The sequence below is a fragment of the Saimiri boliviensis genome, chromosome 9 (assembly GCF_048565385.1).
Source record: "Saimiri boliviensis isolate mSaiBol1 chromosome 9, mSaiBol1.pri, whole genome shotgun sequence".
Lineage (NCBI taxonomy): Eukaryota > Metazoa > Chordata > Mammalia > Primates > Cebidae > Saimiri > Saimiri boliviensis.
The window spans coordinates 28,283,965-28,300,622 of NC_133457.1; the positions used below are offsets into that span (position 1 = coordinate 28,283,965).

Consider the following 16,658-nt stretch of genomic DNA (forward strand, 5'->3'; position numbering starts at 1 on the left):
GCCTTAAGCTTAGTAGAAGACAAGAAATAACCAAGGTCAGAGCAGAACTGAAGGAGATAGAAACACACACAAAAAAAAATCTTTCAAAATACCAACAAATCCAGAAAGTAGTTTTTTGAAAAAATTAATAGATAGCTAAATTAGTAAAGTAGAAAAGACAGAATCAAATAGATACAATAAAAAAAATAAAGGGGGGATATCACCATTGGCCCCACAGAAACACAACCAACCATCAAAGAATACTAGGGAAGAAGTAAGCAGCAAATTTTCAATGTTTGAATCTAGGAAAAGATGGGCTTAAAAAAATGTTTAGGACAGAATGATGGCTCACACCTGTAATACCAGCACTTTGAGAGGTTGAAGCAGGAGGATCACTTGAACTTTAGAAGTTCAAGACCAGCCTGGGCAACATGATGAAACCCTATCTGAAAAACATATAGGGGTGTGTGTGTATAAACTGGATGTGGTAGCATGCCTGCAGTCCCAGCTACTTGGGAGGCTGAGGTGGGAGGATTGCTTGAGGCAGGGAGGTTGACCCTGCAGTGAGCTGTGGTTGCACCACAGCACTTCAGCTGGGCAACAAAGTAAGTCTCAAAAATGTTTAAAGGATAACTGAGTTTGTCATAAGGAATTGGAAATTAGTATATTGGCTGAAATACTCCTAAATGGCAATCTGTAACAATTGCCTTCATTATTCTGTGCATGTGATGGAAACAGGAAAAAAAATGATCTATATGTGTTACCCTGAGGTAACTTTATTTTTTCATTTGTAAGGTTGAGTAGGGTAGGTGGGTGGGGACATTTTATCCTATGTAGTCTTTCCATTCCCAGCATTCTATGATTGTACAGAATTGCTCATGCTAGATTTCTAATTTGAAAATATCCTCCTGCCTAAATGTAAAATGCCACTTGACATTTCTGCAAGCCATAACTCAAGAAAATGGAAGAACAAATACCAAAGTAATTTAGCATAACAGAATGCTAAAGAGAAATTTTTTTGTCAGATTCAAAAACTTTGAAAGCAAAATAATTTGGGATGTTTAATACAACAGTATTTCTACATTTCAAAATGAGGTGGTAAGCTCCTTGGCTGCAGGGTCGCTTTGCCAAGAAGGTTAGCTCCAAAACTGGTCTTGTGACACTTAAGCCAACTATCACAGTAAGATATAAAGGATGCGGAAACTCTAAGGGCTAATTGCATCAGAGAGTCTTAAGTGTGAATTGAGACCCACTCCCATGGGAGGGGAGGAAAGCTTTTCTTTTTCTAGCCTCCATTCACGTAGCCCAAATAGCTTTTTATATGTCCTCTATGGTTACAATAAGAGGGACCTAGCAGTCCTGTGTCTCATTAACACCTGAAGTTTACAAAAGCTGTACATCGTGCTGCATGGGCAGCCGAGTAAGAGTGGAAACGTTGGTGTTGCAAAATGTTAGTTTCCCGCAGGCCAAGTAGAAGTTAAACCAGGAGTTGTGCAAGAGGGAAGACTTGGCAATGTCTAGGACTGTAACAGGAAAACATTGGGATGTGTATTACAAGGGGCATGAGCTGGAGGAGGTGAGCCGTAAGAAACTAGCCAAAGAGTTCGTGAGTTTGGAAATGTGCAATTCAAAAGTCCAAGTGGGGTCATCAAAGAATCCTCAGCTGTACCACCGGGAAAAGGAGTATGCTTTGCACATCTGCCAAGCCTCAAGAACAGCAATGCTACCTTTTTTCTTCCCATCCCCTCTTTATATCCTCAATGAAAGGAAAACTGACTAGTGAGTTAACGGGAAGAAGAAAAAAGTTCTCTGGTGTGTTACCAGTTTAACATAGATGACAGAAGCATTGAAATGCAGCATGATGAGAGATTTAGAACTATTTTCTTGTCAGCTCTGTAAAGCCCATTTCTTTCCTTAGGTGGAACAGATAATAAAAGCACCAAAATATTTTTATTCAAGTAATAGGCTCAGATATCTATCTCTACATGAATAAAAGTCATTTAGCATGGAAAGTTTAAATTATGAGATCATAGTTTAGTTTTGTTTTCTATTTTGCTAAACTCCTTGACATGAGAGCACAAATGGGGTGTAAACTCGATCTAGCAAATGGATGTGAAGAAAATCTGAGCAACACTGAAGGACTAGAAGCCTTAAGGGAGTGATGTCTAACTTCAAAGTTAAGTTCTTTGAAATTGTGTCAAACAAACCCTGAGCCCTTTATCAAAACCAGGAGTAAAATCTGATATGCATTCTAAGACAGATACATTGTTTTTCAAGAAAGAGGCCGATTTTCACAATTAGATTGTTGGAGTAGAAATAAGACTAGATGGCACTTAATACAAATTAAGAATTCAATCTAGTCGAGAAATAAGAACCAGCTATGACCCTGATAATACAAGCCACTTGTCCATACATACCTACGGATCTCCTAGATTTTGGAGAAATCTTGAGGTAGTCATTGAACATTCCATAGAGGAGAGAAGGAAGTTTGGACCAATCTTATTCCAGTTGACATTTGGCTTAATGTTCAAACTTACTTGTATGCTGAATCATCTTTTTTTTTTTTTAATTAGGTAGAGAATGTTCTGTTGAGTCTAAATAAGATTCCTCCTTAGAAAACAAATTTCCTTTTGAATCTCACTTTCCACTGAATTAGCATCTCTTTTAGGAAGGAAAAGGCAGTTTTCAATATGCCAGTGCTTTGCCTGAAAAAATAAAAACATCTGTTTTATTCAATATTTTCTTCAAACATGTATGTGTTTAAATGTGCTGGTTTACTAATTAAAGTCCTGGGGCGGGGCACAAAAAAAGGTGAAAAAGATGTGACTTCTGTCCAAGAAGCTTACAATTTTACAGGGGAAATGACTCATGTACCTTTAATAAAGATAGAAAATGAGATGTGTTAAAAGAAATAATCATGAAGAGATAACGAACTACAAGAAATATTTTACTATTCCCACTTTAAAATTCTGAATAGCCAGATACGTATTACCAAAAACAAAACTTTTGTTAAATTGTCACAATTTTCCCTCAACTATTTTCTTTGCATATTACCTCCTTAAAATGTTTTCAAAACTCAGTTCAGTTATTAAATATCGTTTTCTAAAAAATGTCATGTAATTTTCAGATTTTGGCTACACTTCTCAAAATGCATTCATCTAGCAAAAGTTCCCCACTGACAATCTACTTTGTTTTAAATACGGAACCGATTTTCTTATATCAATTCACTTCATGCATACAGAAGGTTCCAGATAATGCAGCCTGTGAGATGAGGGGAGCTATAGGCTTCCTGCAGATAATTGGCTGGTGTGCAAATTGATCAGCCTTGACATAAGTGTTTGCAGAATAAAATGCCTACTAGACTGCCAGGCAAATATCAATGAATAAATCTAGCCTAACACAAGAAAATAAATGAGTAATAAACAGTAAATAAAACTCATCCTTAGTATTTAATGCAATAAAGAAAATCGGGAACTACAATGAATTAAAAACCCATTTTACACAGAGGCCATAGTTACTCTTAAGGAATGACATGTTTTTTTTCCCCCCACTTTAAGTTCTGGGATACATGTGCTGAACATGCAGGTTTGTTACATAGGTATACATGTGCCATGGTGGTTTGCTGCACCTATCAACTCATCTAGGTTTTAAGCTCTGCATACATTACATATTTGTCCTATTCTCCCTCCCCTTTCTCCCCACCCCTTGACAGGCCCCAGTGTGATGTTCCCCTTCCTGTGTCCATGTGTTCATTGTTCAACTTCCACTTATTAGTGAGAGCATGTGGTATTTGGTTTTCTGTTTCTGTGTCAGTTTGCTGAAGACGGTTTCCAGCTTCATTCATGTGCCTGCAAAGGACGTGAATTCGTTCTTTTTTGTGGCTGCATACTATTCTGTGGTGTGTATGTGCCACATTTTCTTGATCCAGTCTAACATTGATGGGCATTTGGGTTGGTTCCAAGTCCTTGCTATTGTAAATAGTGCTGTAATAAACATACATGTGCATGTGTCTTTATAGTAGAATAATTTATAATCCTTTGGCTATATACCAGTAATGGGATTGCTGAGTCAAATGGTATTTCTGGTTCTAGATCCTTGAGGAATCGCCACACTCTTTCCCAATGGTTGAACTAACTTACATTCCCACCAACAGTGTAAAAGTGTTCCTATTTCTCCACATCCTCTCCAGTATCTGCTGTTTCCAGACTCTTAATGATCGCCATTCTAACTGGCATGAAATGGTATCTCAACATGGTTTCGATTTCCATTTCTCTAACAACCAGTGGTGATCAGCTTTTTTTCATGTTTTTTGGCCACATAAATGTCTTTTAAGAACTGTCTGTTCATATACTTCACTCACTTTTGGAAAAGGTTGGGTTTTTTTTTGTAAATTTGCTTAAGTTCCTTGTAGATTCTGGATATTAGACTTTTGTCAGATGGATTGCAAAAAAAAAAAAAAAAAAAACCAGAAAATAAGACTTTTTTTTTTTTTTTTCTATGCCTCCCACTTCTATTTCATTTCATAGTCGGGAGCAAGCCAGATCTAACTTTCATCAGAGAAAGGAGTTAAAAATATGAGCCCCAAAATGACCCAACTTGAGTTAAAAGCCAAACTCTACCACCCTGAGTTCTGTGAACTCAGGCAAATTATTCAAACTCTGCCTCTGTTTCCTCATCTGTAAAATGAAAATTGCTAGAGCTCTTCCCTCCTGGGTTTAGCAATTATGAAGATTAAATGAGTTCTTGGAAAAATTTTAGACCAGTGCCCCAGGTACACAAAAACTTGGTAAATGTTAATATTTGGTAGCAGTAAACCAGATAATAGGATGATTTTTTTTCCTACAACTTTCTACATTTGATTAATACATTCTTAGTTAACAGTCACCTGTCTTAACATGTTCATTTTATCCACATTTTTACTAAATTTTGAAATTGAAGGAATTTGAGAATTTTCTCAAATGCTGGAATATTTTGAGCTGCACAGAGCCCCCATATTTCCATGTCTCTGGTGTCTTCTGCTTGATGAAACTGTCCTGGTAAACGGAAAATGGGACGAGTCGCCTGGAGCTACTGCTTCAGGAATGCTGTCAGTTCTTTGACTAATGAACGATAAACAGCTGATGAGATTCAAATAGAAAACAGCCCAAGTTAATACTAAATGTCAAGTAAATACGAGAATAATAAATATTTCTACCTGGCCAAAGATCCAAACAGGAGCATTGCAGACACCAGTCACACAAATGCCGCAGTCTGCAGAGGAGGAGATGATCATCGGTAACTGACCACCCAGTTCACATATCTCTAAGGAACTTATCTGGCCCTTATGAGGCTGGAATGATCTTATCAGAGTTGTGGCCTTGGTGATTTTGTTCTGACTGGAATTAAGACAGTACTCCTGAATGAAAAGAAATAGCAAAACTCTAAAATATCCAAATATGAAATTATTACAATGACATAACTTTTTTAAAAAGCAGATTTTAAAACTTGAACAATAACCCTGGGATCCAAATGCAAAAGGAAAGTTCATGATAAGAGGCTAGAAAAATAAAAATTTAAAATATTTCTAACTTATCTGACTACTTGAAGTAGAAAGGAAGTAGTGAGGAAAGAAGGAAAGAAAAATAGTAAAGTCAGTTATTGGATAGAGATGAACTTTACCACATAGGTGGTCACATATACAACTTTTAAATACTAGAAAATGTAGCAGGTAATCGGTGATTTTTTAAAAACGCAAAAAAAAAAATAACTCGGTAACAATGTCAGATGAAGGAATAGTTCTCTATTTAAATTACGTTTACAGCCTCATTGCAAATAAGATGTAGCCTCACCCTAGGCAACATAGTGACACTGTCTCTACAAAAATAATTATCTGGGTATAGTGGAACATGCCTGTAGTCCCAGCTACTCAGGAGGCTGAGGTGGGAGGATGGCTTGAACCAGGAGTTTGAGGTTGCAGACAACTATAATCATACCACTGTACTCTAGGTGGCAGAGGGAGATCCTGTCTCAAATAAAAACGAATACAGAAAAATTAAGAGATACTAATTTACATTTCAAATAATGCTCCAATGCCTTACTAACAATACTACATTTCTAAATTGGATGACTGATTTAACAGAAGGTTGTCAATATTAAGAATATTTTCCTCATCAATTATTTAAAAAGTCTCTTCATGAAACTTGTCTAAGCATTTTAAAGAAAACATTACATTCTTATTTAGGAAACGGGCAAGACCTAATTCGGTTACCTGCAACAAAGACCATCAAATCATAAAGGTGATGTGGTAATTTGTTTTTCGATTTACCTCTATATTCCAGATTTTCAACCATCCATCAAGATCTCCTGTGGCAAGGTATCGATTAATCTTATTAGTAGACATAATCAATCCAACTCCACTATGAGCCAAAAATTCAGCCAGAAGTTGCTTCTTATGTATATCCCAAAATCTGACATAACCAGATCCTCCACATGATACCAGATTAGCTCCTCCTAACATGTAAGGAAAAAATCTAACCAGAAAATTGAACAATGAATAACAGAAATAACTTTAATGGCTTTCCCTGTGGAAAGCATAAAATATGTTGGAGTAGCTCTGAGGTCAATTCCCAGCACCACTTTAATTTTCTCAAATATAAAATTGTAACCCCATGATAACCTCACTGCTTTGAGTATTAAATGAGATAGAATATTGGAATGTTTCATTAGTTAGCTCCCTTTTCTTTGGGGGTTTATTCTGATGTTTGGGTAAGTTAGATATATTAGTTTCTTCAGATAAACATGAAATATTCCAACATGAGCTCATTACATAAAATTCACCTTCCTAATAATGCATTGGACATCCACAAGTAAAAGTTCTCATGTACAGATTTGGATGGAATACATAAATACACACAGTGGTAGCACAGCTATTTCTCCATTTTGCAGCATGCTTAGAATTCTATTTGTGAGCTTTAAACTTTTTCATCAAAAATAATTCATTGTAAAACCTTAACTTTTTGAGATGGATTCTTGCTCTGTCACCTGGCTGGAGTGCAGAGGTGTGACCTTGGCCCAATGCAACCTCTGCCTCAGCCTCCAAAGTAGCCGGGCCTACAGGTGCGCACCACCATGCCTGGCTAATTTGTATTTTAGTATATATGGATTTCACCATATTGGCCAGGATGATCTAGATCTCCTGACCTCGTGACCCGCCCACTTTGACCTCGCAAAGTGCTGGTATTACTGATGTGAGCCACCATGCCCGGCCTACAAAATCTTATTTTGGTGAATAAGCCTAGAACTAATCTGATTTTCCATTTTTATATGCTTTGTTAAAGCACCTTACCTAAGTTATTCTTCCACGGCAAAATTCCTATTTGTTAAATCAGTAGATGACTTCCAATTTGCTTACAAATGTACTGCCAATTAACAATCATATTTATTTAAGGTAGAAATAATGTGTAGCTGCTACAGTGAAAACAGTCTGAATACTGAACATTAATAAAAATTGAGGAAATGAGAGTAATTTCTGGAAAATTCATGTTGTAAGTATAAGCAAGTTCTAGAAAATGGAAAGTTTTAGAATCTAATTCTTTCAAAGCTTATTCTAAACATCCCAGAATGTTTTTAAACTATACCTTTATTGATTCTTAATGATGAAAAATTTCACATGAAAATTAGATTTTTCATCAGTAAATTATGGGAAATAATAAACATTGATATGTTTATTTCCTTTTCAAACACATACACGTCTAGATTCCTAGTGCTAAGAAATAACTTTAAGATACGATTCTTATTTTAGATGAAAGGTCAAAAGGTATGTATTCTCCAAAGAAGGTTTTCACTTTGGAAAGATGCAGGTTGCATCAAAACCATGCTAATATTGCTATTGACAACAGGGAAAAAAATTAAGCAAATGGCTATTTCGTTTATATAACATCAAATAACTACAGTAAGTCATAAAATAGCATCAATGTTAGTATACATCTAAGCAGAAGACATAACCAATACTTAAGAACAGAAGAAAGCAGGCAGCTCTTGTCCTGGGATTAGCAATTCTTTCAAATTCTGTTACTGTTCTTAACCTCCATGCTTCTCATTCTCTTCCAGCCTATTTTGATCAGGTGCTCCTATAGTCAGTCTCAGACACAACTTTTCTGCTGTATGTGGACTTAAGCTTTGACTTTGGCATACATCTTGCTGTGTCCCTACTCTAAGAAAATCTCTTTATGCCATGGCTGGAACAAGAATTCTGATTGTTGCCTATATCCAACCATTTGTCAAATTTTTTCTTACCCTGATCTTGACGTATACAACACTGGATAAATTAGTAGCGAGCTGTAGTCTGGCTCCTGCTCTCGGACCCATCCTCTTCAACTGCAGCTTCCTTGCCATTGTCTGACCTTACATGACACAGTACTGATTAGTTAGCTACTATGCAGTCAAATTGTGCAAGATCTAGTAGAAATAGATTGAATTTTCTTTATTTCTCCCTTTCCAACTGCATGTAAATGTAAATCTATATTTTACCTGTCACTGCAGTGTTTTTTCTTGCTTTAAGGAAGCAAAGCCGCGTAACAGCATTTTTGCCCTCAGTGTCAATCTCAAAGTCTTGGACTCCCATGGCAGAGTGGTCTGCCATGGGGTGGGTGGAGTGGCTTCTCCCAGGAGTGAGAAGTTCTCGAGGTTTTGTATCTGTGATGGAGACAAAGCAGGGTATATGAATGAAGAAAAATACGCTTTTCAAACCAGTGTCTAGGAAACAGGCCCACATCTATCACTATCTCCAGTGACTCCACCAAGTCTCACAATAGACTTCAGTCAACATCCATCAAGCCCTCTTTTTCTTAACCCCAACTTGAATTGTTTGACTTTTTGTTTTTTATATTCCATACTCACTTGCTATGTTTTCACTTGATATGAATTAAGCAAGAACTTAATATTAGAGTCAATTCTAACAACTTAGTGATCCTCCAATACAAATGTGATTCCAATATCATGGCGTTTTCAACTTACCCAAATTCTTGGAAATATAATGAACATGAGCTCTAATGGCTGTTTAATTAAATGAGCCTTTTTAACAGTACTATTACTCTGGAGAAAACATTTCTAAGCATACTTCAATCATCTAATAACATCTCTAGGCCCTACTAGTGAAAACTGGGGACATTCATCTCCATCTATGAACAGTCTGCACATAGTTACGAAAAATCCAGACGTGTTTTCAAAATGAGAAATCTATTGCAATGATTTTAATGTCTTAGAATTTTGATATTTATTCACTTTTCTGTGTATCCTAAAACCTAGTGTAGAGAAAGAGGTAGAATTCCAACCTCTTCACGGCAGGTTCAAATGAATCCTAAAACGATGAGTTCTGTGTATGTAAAGCAGGTCAGCACTTTGTGTTTACAGCCGAGTTATCCCCTATATCTCAAGTTTGTTTTCCTACACTTAATAAAATTGCTTCTCTGCTTTTCACCAAAAAACTGCATCTGATGACCAGTTCATTTATAAAGTTCAATTCCGCCTCTGAATTTATTCAGCTGAGACAACAGAACCTCACTGGACCATGAGGAAGGGCATATTCATTACCAAAATAAATTAGTCTAAAGAAAAACCTTTAGTATCTAAGGAAACTGGGAAAAAATGTGAAAGGCAATTGTCAAGACATTTCACTTAAGTATAAAATATCCATGTGCTCTGCTAAACTCCCATAAAATACAATATACTCCCATCTAATGCTCCTCATGGGTTTCTAAAGCAAGAAATAATTTAAGATTGCCAGGTGGCATAATATGTATTACAAGCTCTAGATTGAGTCTGAACAGCCTGTCGAGTGAACATGAATTCCCATTTTCTTAAGGGGTACCCAAGTTCACGCTTAGGTAATTTGATAAGGTTTATTAGAAAAAACTAAATAAAAATGAGTCTTGCTCCCTGCTGTCAGTAATTCAGAAATGCTGATGTAGCATAAAGAAGAAATGGCATGCCATGCAGAATTTGCTAAGCCAAGTAAATCTCAAGGTTCTCTTTAGTCACTTTGACAAGACAATGATATCCCTAATCCTTCGTGCTTATAGCCAATCACTTATGATTTAGGAGCAGGTTGCATCAGGCACATGCATGAACAACCAGGCCTACTGTGAATTGACTAGCCATGTTATTTTAGTTTCAAACTCACTTACCTAATTTTGATGTTAGCAATCTCTGATAATTGGGGTGAAGAACATGATGAGCCTTTTCTGTGCTATTGTTCCATAGAACAATTTATCCATCATAACTCCCTACACAAGACAGGATGGAAGATATAAATTGCCAGGAGGCGATAGAAAATATGAGCAACAGCAATTCAAAGTTATTAGCAATATACCTTACACAGAATATTGCACATAGTGGGCACTCTATATTTTTAGAAACATGAATAATTGGTATTTGTATTAACTTTAGAGCTTACAATCTCCACAGTATAACCTGAGCACAGGTGTGTAGAAATTACTATTTCCTTTTATTTTACAGTAATAAAGCATTCAGAAAAGATGCTTTGTAGTTAAACTGGAGCTTGAGTCTTGCTTCTGCCATTTGTAATCTTGAGCATGTTATTTAACTATACTTGATGCCATGATTTTCTCATCTGTAAAGGTAATAATTATATTTACCTCAGGGTTATTGTAAAAAATGAAAGTACTTACAATAGTACTGAGCATATTGTAAGTACTGGAAAAAGTGTTAAGTATATTGGTTAAGGGCAGGTAAATCAAGTCCTATGTTTTCTGTTTCCCACACCCCTTCTTGTGTGTGTATGTGGGTGGGTGGGGGTGTGTCTTCTCTTCATTCCTTTTCTCCTATATTCTTTATTAAATATTGCTTTCTCCGACCCCGAAGTTTTTCCTACAGAAAGTCTTTCAGTACTGTTTTCACACAACAGAAAAGCCCAACTAGGGAGATAGTCTAAGCAACCACGTATTGTGAAGGAACAATCCAGCCATATCCAGACCATTGTTTTCAGTGGCTTGGTTAGGACACCTACCCACTGTGCAGAGTGTCTGTGGCAAGAATAACAGAAGAAACGTTTGGGTAGGATGTGCAAATGGTGACTTTTAGGATTCGGGGAGAGGAGAGAGAAATACACACTAAACTTTGTATTGTCCTAGAAAGAGCAATCTGTGCAACTCAGATTGCACCAAGGGAATGGTGTTCAGCTGTCCATAGACATATCTGTCTTCTCCTATGCTTTACTAGCAGTGATTGACCAAACATTTCCACATAAGACTGGGATGAGAATGAGGGAAGAGATTGTCTACCAATACAATGGCATTTACTAATATTTTTACAATAACAAACATGCCGTTTTATACTTCAGTGTCCATCACATTTCAGGATGTGATCTTCCCTGCAGGAGTGGCCTTCCAGTCGCTGTAAAGCTAATCTACCTACAGAGTTGGCCTTACTAGAAAGTAATTTGGTTAGTACTGAAAACAAAGGAACTTCAGATGTAGATAGATCAGTAAACCTCATATTGTAACACTTCATAGATACCCTGGATCTTTTTCTGTAAGTTTTCATTCCTCTTAATTGATGACATTTTTGGTTCTATAAAAAAATTCAGCTGTCAAAATATGGATTTGAAATTTTCATGGTGCAATCTGTCTCTATAAATTGCATTCTTTGGCCAGAAATGATACAACAATTTTTTCTTAATATGCCACATCAAAGCATGCCTATGAATCATTTTAAGAGCTTGGATTTATAGACATTTTGTGAGGACAGACTTTTGTCAATATTATCTCAGCTAAATTATGCCAAACAGTTAATATGTTCACATTATGAAACATCTAAGTGCCACCAATGTGTGATTCGTACCCAAAAGCCCTAATGCTGCTCCTGGAAAATGGACAGTACAAATCAAACCTAATATTTATGGATGAGCTTATTGTATGCTGAGCACCATGTTAAACCCTTGCACAGATAATCTGTACTATAAACCAAAATATAGATATATTAGCCAGACAAAACTATGATTTAGAGTTTAAATAACTTGTTCATCATGTTGTGGCAATTGGTGGAACAGTGATGGGAAGTCAGCCAGCCAGGCATAGGAGCCGATAATCGGAACTACCAATACATTTCCCTAGAAATAAGGACTAAGAGCAAGCATTGCTTCTTCAAAAATCTCATGTTCAAAGCAAACTATCAACAGAGCAAAGAGACAAAATGGGAGAAGGTAGTTGCAAACAATACATCTGATACTATAAGGGGCTAATATCCAAAATATACAAGAAAATCAAACACTCAGCAACAAAACCTGATTTTAAAATGGACAAAATACCTGAATAAACATTTCTCAAAAGAAGACATACAAGTAGCCAACAGACATTTGAAAAAAATGTCCAACTGATTATCAGTGAAATACAAATCAAAACAACCTGAGTGAGACATCACTTCACTCCAGTCAGAATGGCTCCTATCAGAAAATCGAAAGATTAAAGTATTGGTGAAGATAAGAAACAGAGGGAACACTTACATATGGCTGGTGGGAATGTAAATTAGTATAGCCTTTATGGAAAATGACTTTAAAACAAGCCTTTATGGAGGAATTGAAAATAGAACTACCATATGATCCAGAAATACCACTACTGGGTATGGAAATGAAATCAGCATGTTGAAAAGAGATCTGCATCCTTATGTTTACTGCAGCATTATTCACAATAGCCAAGATAGAAAATCAACCTAAATGTCCATCAATGAATAAAGGAATAAAGAAACTGTGGTATATATACACAATGGAATACTATTCAGCCATAAAATGAATAAAATCTTGCCATTTACAGCAACACAAATGAACCCGGAGGAAATTGTTAGGTGAGGTAAGCCAAGCACATACAAATCACATGAGATATCACTTGTGGAATCCAAAAAGTTATTCTCACAAAAGTAGAATAGTGAGTACCAGAGGATGGGGAGGGGAGATGGGAGGGGTGAGGGTGAGAGATTGGTCAACAGATGAAAAGCTACAGTTAGACAGGAATAAGTTCTGGTCTTCTGCATAGCAGGATGACTAGTGTTAACAATGTATTGTATACTTCAAAATAGCTAGAAAAATTAATGTTCTCATCACTAAGATGTGTTTATTAATGTGCTGTTTACCATTTGATCATTGCACAATCTATACATGTATTGAAACATGCCCCACAAACATGAATGACACATAATTATACATAAGTTGAAAAATATATGGCCAGGCACAGTGGCTCACACCTGTAATCCCACCATTTTGGGAGGTGGAGGCAGGTGAATTGCTTGAGCTTAGAAGTTTGAGACCAGCCTGGACAACATGGCAAAACCTCATCTCTAATAAAAATACAAAAAATTAGCCAGGCATGATAGGCATACCTATGGTCCCAGCTACTCGGGAGGCTGAAGTGGGAGAATCACTTGAGCCTGGGAGGCGGAGGTTGCAGTAAGCTGAGACCTGGTCACTGCACTCTCGCCTGGGTGACAGAGTGAGACCCCATCTCAAAATACCCGTGTGTGTGTGTGTGTGTGTGTGTGTGTGTGTGTGTGTGTGTGTACACATAGCAATTGAGCAGTTTTTTTTTTTTTTTTTTGAGGCAAAACCACAACAAACCACTCTACCAATGATTAAGTTCAATTTACCCGTAACAAGAGTTTGTGGAGGTAAAAATGCAGCACACAAGATGTCATCGTGGTGCTGTACACCTCCTTTCCATTTTTCAGCCTGGATGAAAAATCGATTGAAGTTTTGGGGTCCAAACACAGTAATAGCCCTAGCAAAAAGGATATCAAATTTAGCTGTGGATCTAAAATTGACGTAGATATTGAGTAGCCACTATCCACTTGAATGGTGTGACTCGAGACTTCTAAAAGACTATACTGCCCAAAATTTATCCCAACTTGACATCCACGATACTGTTTCCCACACTAAACATTTTTTATTACCTCATTAAATTATCTGGTAAATTATACATTTTGACAATAGGTTAATTATCCTTTCATAGTCATTAACAACAAACCATGTAGCCATTTATCAAATTAGCCATCACCACGACCCTAAAGGAAGTTTCCTCACATGGATATTATGAAATCACTGAGTTTTGTAGCAATAACAAGAGGGCATAGGTCTCTGAACAAATGTTTTGTACTTCAAACAAAATATTTTTTTTTTCGATCAAATTTTCTCAGGACATTTAGCATGGTAACACTTTTTGTGGCATTTTCCAGACTTACTTGGTCACAGAATGTATTCTCTTGGAGTCTACAGCATTTTGAACTATAATTTGTGGAACACATTTGGAAAATGCCACTCCAAAGAAGTGGGACATAGGATAGATGCATTTTGAACAGAAAGAACAGTATTAGAGAGGTCAATATCTTGGGGAACTGCTGATAAATCTGAAGACAACCTGGGATGGGCAAAGAATAAAATGCCCATGGGGAGAGGAGAAGGGTAAAGATTGCATTGCTGAGACATTAATACCACCCTGTTTCCACTTGATTTGAGCTCTGGCTATCAGCCTATGATAAGCCTTTTTTTTTTCTTCTAGAGCTATCTACATCTCAAGTGAGCATTTGCAACCATAGCTGTAGTGTTTCACCATCATTCCCTCCACTTTCCTGAAATCTATTTCCACCGCTCTAAAGGTCTACTTGTCCTACCAGTGTTACTTCTCAGCCTGAGATTTTAGTATATCCTGCTTCTTTCTCCCTCCTGATCTTTCTCCATTCTTCGTTTTCTATTCCCTTCTCACCCTTTTAAATGTGATATGTAACACAATGGAACATTCTTCATTGTCATTCCTTCACTTCTCTCTATCCACTCAAACTGGCTTAGAGATCTCATATATCACCATAAGTTCCAACATTTCCATACAAATGGCTCTTAAATTCTGTTCATTCATAATCTTTGCCAGAAATACTTTCCACTTGCTAGTTGACAGTTCCATATAATGCTTCCATCAGCAAAAGATTTCAACGTGTCACAAATCCAAATTTTACATCTTCCATACCAGCCCTCTGTCTGCAATTCCCAAATAAGACCAACATTCCAGCCTCTGAGTGTCTTTCTCTTCCCCAGTCAAATCAAATGTTTAGCTTTTGTCTATGCCATATGTTACGTGTTCACTTCTTACTATTTCTAACAGTCAATGACAGCTTGCTAGTTCAGTGCTAAGTATCTAGTGGTTGAAGGATCATAACAGCCGACTGACCAACTTTACTGCTTCTAGCCTACCCATCTCTGGCACATTCTTCATCCAGCTACTAGATTAATGAAAAAGCCCAGAGTAGAATAATCTATAAGAATTTATTTGCCATGTAGAAGTCACTGTTCATTGTGATGCAGAGTACAGAGCCATAAGCATAAAATGACTAAAATTCAACATAAAATGTGGGAAGTTCTAAGGCAGTTCTGATCATCTGCCATGAAAGGCCAGAGTAGAAGTCGAAGGAGGCTGAGTTGAGCACTGATATCTGAACAGTGCCATAAAAGATGGGTAGGATTTGCAAGATGAAAGCACTCTGGGAATAGAAACCAACATGATAAAAATAAGTCTGTTGGATTGTTTTTTTTTTAGAGAGAACTTTATGTTAAAATCATAGGTTTTAGAGGCAAGATAAAATCTTAAATTTCTAAGTTTAATTTTACTAGAACTATACATATGCCAACTTTGAACAAACGCAAAGTTAACTGATTATCTAGTCATTTAATTTGATCAACATAAATATGGCCAGGGATTCAACCAGGTATTTTTGAATTGACTCTATGCCAATTCACAACTTAGTTTCTAAGTATATTTTGCTTAAAATGGGAAATACATTTGTATGGTGCTAAATTTGGGACTTTTTACTGACAGAAAATCTCTAGATGTGAATGACTGTCTTCATAAATAGCTAACATGTGCTCTCTAGTTCATTTTGCTTAGGCCCAAATAATTCCTATTTACCATATCCTGCCTTTTATGTATTGACCTGCCATCCATTAAAAAAATAGATGCCTTTGAAACAGGAATCATTCTTTTACATTCGGCCTACTGTAATTTCTAACCTAGGTGCAATTTTAAAATACATATAGGAAGGGAAAGGAAAGAAAGATAGTAAGCTAAATATCTGAGTTGTTGGTAAGTTAAGTTGCTAACAATTTTTGTGTTTGTCTTGTTTCTTTAGCATCAATTAAAATGAACTCAATTATTTAAGTATATAATTGCTGTCTCATGGTGTGATGCCATTTGCAATCGGTCCACTCAGGAGTGGTAGAAAGTATTGACTTTGGCACAGAATTCTAACTCAGTGGCCTACTAACTTTGTCACCTTGGTCAAGCTACCCAACCTCTTCAAGCCTCCGTAGCCTCCCTTTAAAAAAAAAAAAAAGCTAATACTTCTGATTAATTGTGAAGAGAATAGAATAGATTTTAATATCTATGCTGCTTGCCTCTCACTAGGAATGCAACTGTGAGTAATTAATCTCTCTAATCCTTCGTTTCCCTGTCTATTCAACAAACATTAAGTGACTCAACGATTATTACCAAGCATCTAGTAAGCTCCAGGAATGCACACATACATAACTATCCATATTAAAATGCAAGAAGCTGGAGAGCACAAAGACAAAATGGGGACATTTTGTCCTCTATACTGAGAGTTGAGGGAAATGTCCTGGCAGAGAAGATATCTGAACGAGTCTTGAAATA

General features: G+C 36.7%; 1 protein-coding gene across 1 annotated transcript in view; it reads right to left on the bottom strand.

Annotated features, from left to right (window-relative positions):
• Positions 1–1,106: 1,106 nt before the first annotated feature.
• The window catches only part of WDR49 (WD repeat domain 49), a 99,582-nt gene continuing 84,030 nt past the window's right edge, over positions 1,107–16,658 (bottom strand). Inside the window, 8 exon segments of the mRNA XM_010335851.3 lie at positions 1,107–2,545; positions 2,548–2,603; positions 2,606–2,684; positions 5,174–5,374; positions 6,284–6,468; positions 8,488–8,652; positions 10,143–10,241; positions 13,612–13,742. Of these exon segments, the coding sequence (XP_010334153.3) occupies positions 2,513–2,545; positions 2,548–2,603; positions 2,606–2,684; positions 5,174–5,374; positions 6,284–6,468; positions 8,488–8,652; positions 10,143–10,241; positions 13,612–13,742 (949 nt within the window). The 3' untranslated portion in view covers positions 1,107–2,512.